The sequence below is a fragment of the Oreochromis aureus genome, linkage group 20, assembly GCF_013358895.1.
Source record: "Oreochromis aureus strain Israel breed Guangdong linkage group 20, ZZ_aureus, whole genome shotgun sequence".
NCBI classification, from domain to species: domain Eukaryota; kingdom Metazoa; phylum Chordata; class Actinopteri; order Cichliformes; family Cichlidae; genus Oreochromis; species Oreochromis aureus.
Genome location: NC_052961.1, coordinates 32,247,895 through 32,260,921, shown reverse-complemented (window position 1 = coordinate 32,260,921; position 13,027 = coordinate 32,247,895). Strand labels below are relative to the sequence as shown.

The window sequence follows — 13,027 nt, the reverse complement described above, 5'->3', positions numbered from 1 at the left end:
ACACGGTGTCTGTGGTCATAGCCATGATTAGTCTGCACATAACTTGTGTTACCTAACGTAGCACAAAACTGGACATTACATAGATGGATTGAAAAAAAGCATTAAAGCTTGAGTGACTAAAATCCAACTTGAAATTGACAATACTTTACTTTAAAACACTCCTGGGTTTGTTGTCACAAAATTTTTATATGCAGTAAAAACCCTGCTTAACAGCTCTCTGTCACCCGTCTGAATTAGCTGGCGTTTAATGTATTTTATGCAGAAGAGTCCAACGACTGATCAGAAATCCCCTTTCATGGGAGTGCATACGTAGCCTGATAAAGAAATCTTGGGTGATAAAAAAAAAACCCTTATCACTGATAAGAGACAGGCTATACTGAACTTTCTTTGTAGTAGCACTACTGATATTTAAGTCATGAGTATTTTTCTTGGAAAAAAACTGAAACAATCTAACTGTGTAAATCATAGACCATCCATAAAACTGTGCTGCATTTCTGCACAGTACTACTGGAAAACAAGCTGCTTTGATAATAAGTGTTTAGTCTTATGAATACGAGACTGTTTCTGAAGCTTTAAAACCTGCTGTAAATTCCCAACTTTTGGGAAACTACCCTGAGCCGTTCGGTTCTTCCCAAACAGTAAAAACTTGCAATAATAAGATGATGAGACAGACTGATTGCTGAGTGAAACAGAGACAGTGACCTTGCTGCTGCTTAGGGCGGACTAATATTTCATCAGCTAACACTAAAGGCACACCTGCCTCACAGCTATGCCCACATCTGCCAACGGTTTTGTGCTTCATCCCTGTGAGGAGGCGTCAGGGGAGGAAAGGAAGAAAAGAGGGAAATGAAAGACCGAAAAAAAAAAAGAACAACAACAAAGTCTCGTGTGGGTTTTACTCAGAGACTCTGGTGCGTTTCAGGGAAAGTGTAGGCTGTCTTTGAACAGACAAACCCACAAAAAGAAGGCAATGACACTGTGACAAAGGGAGGGGGGAGGCACAAAAGATAGAACTGCAGTGGTAAACCACCTCCTGAAGTTTGTTTTAGTATGAATACCTCGACTCAAAGTGTGTCAGCTCACGAGCAACTTACACAGGACACATGTCATAAGCAGCTCTTCTTCCCCTTAAACGAGCCAGTGGAGTTACCATTATTAAAGTGACTTATAGAAATGGAAGATTTGGGGGGGGGGCAGAGGGAAGGAAGTGGCATCATGTGCTCAACATCAGGCAGAAGTGAAACCGTGCTGGCAGACGATATCCATTGAACATTTCAGATGAAGTCATTCATATCTCCGAGTCTAGGTTACACTGACATGCAGGCCACTAACCGCAAGCTTCTATCTTCAGCATCTTAACTAATTAGTCTAACTTGTTGCTAAGCAAAATGCCTTTGTGTTTGAGAGTGTGAGCGTGGGGTGCCTGGATCATTTCGACTATGAGATCATGGAGATCATGACATATGTGTTGATAAGACTGTGATGACAACACTGAAAACATCCATTTGTGGTCAGAATGTGAAAATCAGATGAAGCATCAGATTAACCTGTAAGCTCTCAGCTCATCTATCGTCACCATAAACATCTAACAGGTACCGAGTAGCCACTAACACTTGTTTACATATTTGGAGAAAAGCAGTTATTAATAGTGATCACACTTAGAGGTTGTACAAGTTTAGGAGACAGTAGTCATTAACTAATGTCCAAGTGGTTACTGTGACATTTAGCTATAGATACAAGAACATTAATGTTTCCATGACTGAGTTTGGCTATAATAACTGTCAAACAAAATCGGATATTGCGACATTATAGCAGTTCAGTCTGACAGGGAACAAGAATTGAGTGTGGAAAACTTCATAGCACTCCATCTAGAAGCTAATGAGATATTGTGCCACACCACGTGGCTACAAACAAAAACAAAACAAAAAAAGGTGTCATTTTGAGCTCAGACCTACAGGTGCTTTGTCATTAGATATCTCAGCAGATAGTCAAGTAAATGCATTATTAGCATTTAAAAGTAGCAAAGCTTTGCTCTTACGAATCAGATCCTTGTCAGTTGCTTCCATAACCTGACACCACTTGGTAAGGTGGTGAAAGAAATGCATATTTTAACATCTACAGTATAAACAGCAGAGCAATGATCTTTCATGTTGTTTTTTTTGGAAGCTTTTCAGCCACAGGGATGTTGGTTTTTATAGAGTCGACCTTCGACCTGGTGTTATAGAGCGCTGGTATAAATATAACCAGCCCCTCTTCTCCTGCTCTATTACATACCATCAAATAGCTGGGACAAAGGGAAAGAGCTGACCTTATCTGTCCTCAAAGTGTGCACAAGCACACACAAACACACACTGGTACTGTCCGTACCAGTGTGGCTGACTTTAAAACTAACCCGAGGAGGAGGGGGAAAAAAAACCCTGAGCTTTCATCTGTATGCAGCTGCCTCGGTGAAAGACAACTGAAGAAAAAAAACTGCACAGATAAAATGATCAGAGTGGAAGAAGGAAAAAGAAAACAAAAAAACAAAGCACAGAGGCGATCAACTGACCAGAGCAAAACAAAGGGCTATCTGTAAAAGCCCTGGACTTTATCCTGCCCTGTGATGACAGAACTTCGATCCCCAGGCAGGCTGCAGGAGACTCCCAGAACCCTGATTTAGGTTGTTAAGCTCCCACTTCGATTCAGCTCATTGAACAGCGTGATGCTGATCAATTAGAGAACAGCTGAACTAGCTGCTGACCACACAGGCACTCTTGTTTTTACTGCTTTTAAAGACAAATGTTTCTTGAAGCCAGATGTGTTCCAATTTCCATCTTCATCACATCTAATCTCAAGTCTCTTCTTGGCGGGTTATGGAGCCAGCCTCTGTCTCATGTCGACTTGTTAGATTACCGAGACACAAAAAACGATCCTCTAGAGGTCAAGCCACGCAGGCAGGAAAGCCTCACAACTAACACAATGGAGCAAATCTGCTCTTGACAGGGAAACGGCACATATGATCAAAAACACCGCTATCACTATAGCAACAAAAGCAGGCGCACTTCCAGAAGTAGATGGGAAAAGTAAGGGCAGGTTTTAAACTTATTTTCCACCTGACTGCTGCCAGCTGTGGGTGCATAGTAAAAGTGGCAGCAAGGAAATTTTCCATGCTGGCGACCTGAGCTTACCTTGCCTGTGTAATTAGAGGCCGCAATGTTAAAGAGCCCTTTTATGAAAGAGGCTATACAAGCAAACGGCGTGTGCGCTTCTGTGTGTGTGACTCACCCATCCTCCTTGGCTCTGGATCCAGGGCTGAATGTGGTTGTCTAGGTAGACGGTCATCCACTCTACGATCCTGCCCACCAAGGGGCTCATCTCCTTCTCGACGCACTCGACACACAGTGCCCCGCCGAACGCAAAAAGCCCTACGATGCGGCCCCAGTTGACGCCGTCCCGGAACACCTCGTCCATCACGTTCTCAAAGCTTTGGTAGGCCGTGGCCGGCGTGATGTGCAGCTGGCTGTGAAGGTCGCTGAAGGCACGAGCGTATCGCAGCTCGAACTCATTGGCCGTGTCCCGGAGCGCCTCCTTCACTGCGTCGAGGTCCGTCGTTGATGGCGGCTGCTGCTGCCGCTGCGGGGATGCCGGAGGGGTCCCGGGACTCGTGCCATTAAAAGTCCCATTGGCGTGTGTGTCTATTCGCTGTTCCTCATCCAACCCCGCCGCCCCCCCATCAGTCCTGTTCAAAGGCTCGTTGAGTACTATGTGGTTGAGAGGATAGTTTCTCTGGGAGAGTTTATACCTTATGTAGAAAAGCACCAGTTCTCTGTTTTGAGACATTTTGTATTTAAATGTGCTTTTTTTGTTTTCCCCTCCTCTTTGCTCCGGCTCTTCTCTCTGCTCCGCTTGTGGTCAAGCTTCGCTGTGTTAGAGTGTACACACACTGCGCCAGGCTTTTTCTTTTCCTCCCGTTTTCTCTGTTCAGACCACCATGGTCAGCTGATATCCACGGGACACTTGGGGGGTGAAAACCAAACCTACACAAGGCTGCACGGCTCAGGCCCTGCAGAGACACAACGATGAAAGGTCAAAGTCTGGATTGCTTATATCCAGGATGTGTGTGTGTGTGTGTGTGTGTGTGTGTGTGTGTGTGTGTGTGTGTGTGTGTGTGTGTGAGAGAGAGACTGTATAAGGAGAGTGGAGAGCGTAGGGACGACTGTGAACCTTCAAATTAAATTTGGACAGGTAGGGTCAAAGTGCGTCTCTCTAATTGGGCTGTTACATATGAAGCAGATGGGATGATATTAATGAGACGACAGCAGAGAGAATGTGTGTGTACACACGCGCGTGTGTGTGTTTGTGTGTCAGAGAGAGAAAGAGAGAGACAAAGTGAAAGGAGGCGTGAGGAAGGTGAAGACAGCCTGGCTTGAAGCTCCACATAGACATCCTAATCAGTGACCTCTGACCTCTGAGGGAAGCTTTCACTCCGTTATTCTCTCGCTCACACACGTGCCCTTAAATCTCCACACAAAACTGACTCTGTCATATTTCCAGCCTCCTCCTCATTACTGGCGTTGGAGGTTGCAGAAGTATTAACGACGCATATATATGAGCTTGCATTATGGGCCCGTCTGACAGCTTTAGCATGAACGTGTGGTGACAGTGTTGAACTGCAAAATAAAAAGTGGTAATAAAAACTGTATAGGAGATGCTGTGCTGCCACTCTCAGCTAGCAGGTTTGTTCTCATCAAGTTAACTTAAGTTTATGTTTCAGCGGCTGACTAAAAACAGCCTGAGTGTTGTTAAATATACAAAATGTCACGAACTTCCTCTGAACTCAAATTCTGGAAATCTATTAGCAAACACATGCAGCAATAACCTGAGTAATTTGGTCCTTTTAACCAGTGATGTATCAGACTGCTGTTACTTCAAACATTCTGCTCAGATAGGTCACGCACAGGTCAAACACATGTTTGGTAACTTTGTCAGCGAAGAAATGTTTAAAACATGTGAACTACCACCGAGGAGAAAGGTCAGCATACCGAACAGGTACGCACCCACAGATCAGATTCATATTTGAATTGGCCTTGTTGACTCATATCAGTTCACAGATATCAATATCGATACTTATCTTTAGCTGACAAACCTTAAAATATGCGTTTTGTTGTTGTTGTTTTTTTTATGTTAACGTTAAGTTTAAAAATTAAGATAAATTAATTTGTGTTTCTGGAGCAAAATGCAAGAACAAAATTACAATAACAACAACAAAATATCTGTATTAGCTATCAGCCAAATTTTTATTTTAAACATTAGTATCAACCATAACAAAGAGTAACATCCCCCCCCCAAAAAAAAAACAATAAAGAAGAAGCAGCTTAATATGCTTAGAACGTCCATAGTTAGGATGAAATCAACATCTGGTTCTATCAAATCAAATGTTTTCCAGTTAACATTTTAGGCAAAACCGATTTTTTAATGTTTCCAGCAACAATAATGTGACTAATGGATGTTTTATTATTCACATGTATAACAGAAATTTGAATATATCTGGAGTTGTTCCAAATAAAAACATGTAATTTGGGTTGTGGGAAATACAGCCTGACAAGGATATATATCAGCTTTTTTGTCAGGTTATATTAACAGAAGTAAATAAATAAATCACAATTCATATGTGAACAAGAAAGTCTGTGGAGAAAAGCTCCTGCACCCTCAGTTATTATTTTCACATCCCTGACAGCAGCCTAATAACGTTAGCGATGTTCAGTAATACGAACTGCTTTATTAATCATTTCCGTTCCCTTCCTGAAGCCTCTAAATTGAGTTTAGGTCCCTGAAACAAAGACTCTGTGAGAGCAGTTGACTGCCCAGCCCCTTCTGTAATGTGCTGTCACCATACCATACTCACTGGTACACACAAAAAGACGTGGGAGGGATGTGACCCGCCGGTGATCCCAAACTGTCTGCTTATCGTGAGGGAGCCTGACCTTTCCTGTAGCAATACTGACATTTACGTTGATACGTGGCGGAACCTAATAATCAGGGTGCCCGACCGCTGGGAGGGAGTTCCATGCAAATAGCGCTGGTGACATTACATAATACAATATATTCCTAACAGCACAATAGAAGCACGATACAGTGTCAGCTGGCTCCGAGCTATGGCAGAAGCAAACTGCCCCCCCGACAAAAAAACTCACTCAAATACACCCAGCTGACTACTTAGTCCGCATTTGGGTGGTAAAAGTAACAGAAAGAGACCGTTACAGCACATAAAGACCCACAAGGCAGCAGTGTTTACAATGGCCACATGGTCCCCAGCTACCTACACGTGGCTCGGGTTTTAATGGGCCAGCACTGATGTAAACACCACACAGCTCCTGAAGGAATACCAGCGAATCGCGACCAAATGTAGCGCCTGAACGCGACATTAACTCAAACATTAACTTGGTTCACTTAAACTGGAGTCTCTGCTGATGTTTTTTACGGTGGAATTTAAACTGTCCTTTTACACATTAACCAGCCAGAGCAGTGTTGAAACATGCTACTCCCTCTGGTGGCGCACTTAAAGCTTGTGTCAGCTCCCCCACCGTCAGGATATTGATGTATATTTAATTTTTTATTATTAAGTGGCGTTTTAACACCGTCAAAGATATAAATATAAGGATTAAAGATCATTCCCGAGTGTCTTACCAGCAACTCTTGATATCAAACCCGGGGGGAGTGCTTTTCTCCGTACACGGATCCTCTCGGTGAAAACGTCCCGAATCTGTCAGACAACCCCGTCTGTCGCTTTACGTGTACAAAAGCTGTCAGAACACAAGATAGGTACTTTGTGCTCAGGACTGTATTTGCACGTATCCTCCTACGTCCCCCTCCTCTCTTTGCATGGACAGCCCTCCCCCCCGATTGCGTAACACCGACGCTTTTATGGATGCCTCGTTCACGATCGTGTCGAAAATTCTCGTACGTGCACGACTTAAAAACAGTACATATATGATATTACTCGCTCCAGTAACCTCTTAGAGATAATTCAAGCGTTAGATATTTTAAAATTTAACAGCTAACAACTCGTTAGAAAGATCGATGCAATTTATTACATTTTTCAATTCGATTCAATTGAAAGGGACGTTTCTTTGCACTGTCACCGGTTATTCACAATGTATCTGCCTTAACGCGTTTAGCACAATAAATTACATATACATAACAAACCTGAAGTACCGGTTTTCACCGTAGTTTAAATAAACTCCACTCTGTCTCTGTATTCCACACACATTTTGATATTTCTAATGAAAACTGTAGGGGATCCCTTGAACGCAACACAATTCCATTCCAAGACCTTTAATCGCATCTCGTTAGAAAAATGCCACTTTGCGACAACACCCTGCTTTATATAGAGATTGACAGACCACGTGACTTTCGCGCATTGCATGCCGGGAGGTGAAGGCAGGACATTTAAATTACCGCATCAAATGCAAGCATTTGCAGCACCGCAAAACGTTTTTTCTCACGTTCCAATACCGTCTTGCTTTTTCTTTTCTCACCAAAAAATAATGTACAAAACGAAGGAGAACAATGCCGGTCCGTACAAAGACAGACTCGAGGAAAAGGCAAAGAAAAGGTACTTGGAAAAAATCAAAGGAGTGAAAGGGTTAGACCCTTACGAGCACACAGACTGGACAAAAGACATCAGCGTGCTGCCCAACTTTAACCACGCTCAGATTTATAATTACATGGTTCTTGGAGTGAGTGCATACACTCATGAAGTTTTAGTAACTTCAGGTCACTGCAACAGGCCCAGGTGCAGTTCACGGACGGATGGGTACAGGACCTGAAATGCACCGTGTTGAGCACAAGACCATCGTGCGCACAACGGTAAGTTTACCCGTCTCACAAATCGTCTTCATAAATACACATTCGTGAACCGTTTATAAATAGGACCTTTTAGCTCACGGTAATTAATTAGTAGTGCAAAGAATATATGGTATGCATTACAGAAATGTAGCAGTGATAATAATATTGTATGCTGTAATCGTACTGGGCAATCACTGAGACAAAAATCTGTCATATATCCTGTGAATAAAAGTATATGTTGTTGTCTATGTACCATGGTAATAACAGAAGCGATCACGCAATATTCTGCCAGGACAATTTACCATTTATGCAAAGCTACACATTTACTGTACATTCTGTCCTCACAAACATGTTTTTCTGCATTGACTGTTTCAGGTAAATCACTCCATGCGCCTCAGCCAAAAGCCTCTTCAGCCCTGGGTTATTCTGCAATCTAATGGGGACGTTGAAAGTGCACATTGCACATGCATGGCTGGTGTGGCAGAGAAGTGTGTGCATGTAGCGGCTCTCCTTTACAAAGTTGACACTACTGTGCGTCTACGAGGTAATATCACGCCGACAGATGTCAAAGCTTACTGGATTATGCCCTCCAACATCAAGAGAGTGCAAGGAGTACCAGGCCACACAATTGACTACACCACCAGTGCAGCAAGAAAAAGGGCACTCGACCAATCATGTAGTGCTGGACAAAGTGACTGTTCTCCTAAACCCAAAATCCGGACTCGCACTGGTGGCAGCTCACTACAAGTGCGCACACTGGCCGATTTAAAGTCTCTCACAGATCTCATGCATGAAAACCGGTCAGGCCTATGCGCTGTTATGGAGGACTTCTGCCACCTATATGCTGACCCTGTCCAGCCTCGTGTCCTCCCCAAATCACTGCTACGCATCTTTGACCCACAGTTGAAGGGCTGTCAGCTATCTGTCCTTCTGCAGCACTGTGAACGTCTGAAGCACTGTGTCGTTGTCTCAAAGGCTGAGGCAGAGGCACTGGAGGAGAAAACCAGGGAGCAGCACAAATGTGACCTTTGGCACACAGCACGAGCAGGAAGAATCACTGCGTCAAACATACATGCGGTTGTGTCCACCTCCACTGCCAGTCCTGCGTTGTCAACTGTAAAGAAAGTGTGCTACCCACAAAAACTGTCACATCAGCTCTCCAACCAAGAACCGCAACAATTCAAGTGGGGAAGAGACAATGAAAACACAGCACGCGAGTGGTACACCTCACAGGGAAAGGTGCAGCATAGAGAACTTAAAGTTGATAAGTGTGGTTTCATAATCAACCCCGCATTCCCAGAATTAGGTGCCACCCCTGATGCGCTCGTAAAATGTGAATGTTGTGGTGAAGGATGTGTGGAAATTAAGTGCCCATATAAACACCGCAACAACAACCTCCTGCAGGCCTGTGAAGATGACAGGTTTTGTTTGGGGTTAAAAGATGGAAGGGTTGAGTTGAAAAAGACACACATTTACTACAAGCAGGTACAAACACAGATCTATGTTACAAAGTCACACTTTTGTGACATTGTTGTGTGGACAACAAAAGCTTGTGTTGTTACACGTGTGATGCCAGATATAGACTTGTGGACTAAAATGTTGCCTGTCGCTCAGGATTTTTCTACAAAGTTGTGATGCCTGAGCTCTTGGCCAATCACTACAGTGATCCAGAAACCAGTGTTTCACAAGGGCCACATTACATGGATGTCACCGTGACAAAAAAAAAAAGAAAGACAAAAGCTTGCATAGAAAACTAATCAAAGTATTTCAGTTACACACATTCTGAGACAACTCTTATATTGAAGGACTTTCTTGTGATTTCATGTTTAGTGTCACATTAAGGTGGACACATCTTCCTGTACTCTGCACTTTATGGTTTGTTATCTGTTGTTCTGTTACGCACAGTGAATTATTATAACGTGTTAAAATTGCAATAAATGTGTCTCACACCACTGCACTTTACAGCTGTGCTGTAAATTATTATCTCTTTATGTCCATACGCAATCTTTCTTTTCAGACTGTACTAATATACAGTGTCAGAACCAATACAAATAAAGTAAGTGTTGCACAAGTCATTCATCAGGACTGTCTTTATTTATAACTGACAAGTTTTACATGTTACTATCGAAGCTTACAGGACAAAGGCAAAATAATATACCGTTGTGCATTATTATTTCATTTTGTTAAAAACATAGCTGCACAACAAAACAAGACCAAATTGGAAAACAGTTATTCATCACTTGCTTGCTTTACAACAACACTTGGGCACATGTTTGTGAGCGCACATGATACAGCAACTATCTTATCCAGCAAAGTCATGTTCTCACCTTCGCATGGCACCACAAAACCTAGACGGATGGTGTCGTTTAGGATAGTGTACTTGGACCGTGAGACAGCCTATAACACGTTCAACATGGATCCTGACATGTGCCAGTTTTCGTGTGTCCTCCACATCTTTTGCTTGTAGCTGACTGCGACCCGTGTAAATGCTGGAATTTTTAAAGTGGCACCCATTAAGGCAACACTTTCCCTGATATCAAAACCCGGTCTGCGAGCACTATGTCCCCGGGTGAAAGCTTCTGTAAAAGCCAGAAGTTTCCGCTATTCGTTTATCACTTGTATGCCCTCCCATCCTTTAGAAATGAAAGAGATGGTCCCCTGTGGTGTGATCCCAATGAGATATTTCATTGTGTGTCTACTTTTGTATGTTGAATATGTCTCCGCCATGGCACGTAAATTTTGTGCCCTCTCTATGAACAGTTCAAAACAGTCAATAATAACTGTCACCCGTCACCAAACATCTCTACATACTGGTGTGGCATACTGGCCTGTATGCAATGTCTTCCAGGCCAGTGCACCAATGGACTCAGGTGAGCGTACAACACATTTACAGTAATGTTAAACACAGTGGAAGTGGTTGTCCGGCTAATATCAAAGAGGTGTGCAATATGTGCAATCGGAAGGTTGAGTCTTAAACGCATGAGAGTTAGCAAGAGCATCTGAAACTGGGAAATTTTCCTGTCAGTGTCTGGCAAGCTCGGGCTGATTTGTTGTAGCACCCCATTAGTAAAGCAAAAGAAGGCAGCCCTGTGTAGAATTTAACTTTAGAGTTCTCGTCTTTCAAGAATTCCATGTCTAATTTCTTTTGGACAGTTCTTTTTTTTTTAACACTAGGTTTTCTTCTTGAAGGTGTGCTATTTCTTGTAACCTTTGAGAACACATTTTACACTCCTGCAGATCTTCATCCTCGTGCTTTGGATTTATCTGCTGTGGTTGGCTCTCAGCTATAGTTTCCGTAGTGACTGGTGCTGAAAGACATACATGCACACAGACAAAGACAAGATCATTGAAAGTGCAAAAATAAGACAGTGCTTAATGTGGAAAAAGTGGTATTTATTTATGTACATTGACAATTTTACCTGGATGGATTTCACCTGCATGAGCTGTCTCTGCCCCAGAGGAACGCGCGGGCCTTTTCGTGGCTGTTTTGATTTCGATCTCTGTTTTAACCGATCAAATCTAGCAGTGGTAGAAGCTTTAACTTCTGTGTGGCCCAGTTTGAGAGAGGGTGCCCAGTCTGGATCGCATTCCAGCATTTCGTAGGCTGGTTTGCCTACAAAATACAGCAAACATTACACAGAGCCACAATAAACAAAGGAGCATAGCGTGATGATTTCTGTTCAGCGCCATATAAGACGTATTAAATACCACAAAACACTTACCGTTGTGGAAATGCTTGGAGCAGACTAACATGTGAGGTGGAGTGTTTTCGAACGTTATATTAGGTCTTCTGATAGCGGCAATCCAGGCCATCCGTCGCCTCTTCGTGACTTCGGAGACATGGCTTGGAGAATTTCTCTTCCACGCCGGAATCCGATAAAAACCAAACGCATTTCCCGTCGACTTCACGCGGCTGTCGTTCTCCCGGCTTGTGCAGTTAATAATACAACAGGTTCTTGGCATTTTTTGTTTCTTTTTATCGCTGTGTAACTTATTTCAATTGAAAGCCTGCGTGCGCTAGTACCTCTTGCCTTGGGTTCCCACAATCCTTTGCGGTTTTACCCCTCAATGACGTCACATTTTCAATCTCTATAGACGACACCACCCCCGCAATTAGCATTGCAACACTAAAATTCCTAAGTAAGCCATTATGACAGAGACTGCTCCGCCTGTACTAACGCGGCTGTAGTCAGCTTGTGAACATGGCTGTCACTGTCATATACATGTAGTCGCACATTCGCAGACTGCAAGATTGAAAAACATACATTTTCCGAGGCAAAACCTTTTACTACAATGAACACTTATAGTTTGCACAAAGCAGAATTACATTTTGACCCCGAAAGCTTTGGGGAGGGAACGAAAGTATCGCTGCGCGTTTTTTCCCTAATCTGTCGACCTCTTTCCTCTCGCAGGATTCAGATAGGAAAATCCACCCTCTGCCATTCCTCCTCACGTTATTTCACCGACGCCATCAGCACAGGGATCAGAATTACACTTGTACATCGAGCAGAAACTCTTACTTGTAGGGTGGTCTTCATATAATCATGTCTGGTGGCTCACAATCCAAACCCCGGCTGGATCAACCCTATCCGTCATTGCTGGCCCGTCTTGCGGAGGAGGTCTAGCTCAGCTACTGGTTACCGCAGATCCGCCCACAGCTACGCTTTCTACGTAACCAACCGGTGCCAGTCAAGCCTCACTGCAACTAGCGGGATCATTGCTTTTTTCTAACGTCAACACTCCGCCACAAATGCATTAACGGAGCTGTGCCAGTGTCGCTGAGATTTTCGGGTTGTTTCCCAGCGTGAACTACGGGCTAGCCAAAGCTAGCTTGTATGAAGCCCCAGCTAACGCTAGCCGGCTAATATTAGCGCTAACTTGCTAAAAGTGCGCTAGTTGTATTGCTGAAGCGTCACATCTGACACACAGACATAAATTATTTAAGTCGACCATTAATGGCAACTATGACACACACTTCATCGTTTACATATTAACTTTAAGGTTTATTTCTTTTTACTTTGTTTTTGTTTTTTTTTCATAAAAGGGCCCAAGTAGCAGCTGTTTGGCATCTTTACACTTTAGATAACAAAAGACGTGAGGTCTCCATAGTAACCTTTGTTACCCCAAACCCTAGCACGCTTCAAGGTGACTACCAGTTTGATTGCAGTGCCACCCTGTGGACATCTTGATATACCCACAC

General features: G+C 43.3%; 1 protein-coding gene across 3 annotated transcripts in view; it reads right to left on the bottom strand.

Moving 5' to 3' along the window:
• Positions 1-12,634, bottom strand: part of bcl2l1 (BCL2 like 1) — a 39,257-nt gene extending 26,623 nt beyond the window's left edge. Inside the window, exons 1-2 of one of the 3 annotated variants that reach the window (XM_031728775.2) lie at positions 12,348-12,634; positions 3,265-4,042 (exon numbers count right to left, since the gene is read on the bottom strand). In XM_031728775.2, the coding sequence (XP_031584635.1) occupies positions 3,265-3,819 (555 nt within the window). In that variant the 5' untranslated portion in view covers positions 3,820-4,042; positions 12,348-12,634. Of the gene's footprint in view, positions 1-3,264; positions 4,043-6,666; positions 7,131-7,185; positions 7,338-12,347 lie in introns of those variants that run through there. The other 2 variants (XM_031728778.2, XM_031728776.2) reach the window with 2 other exon arrangements.
• Positions 12,635-13,027: the final 393 nt, after the last annotated feature.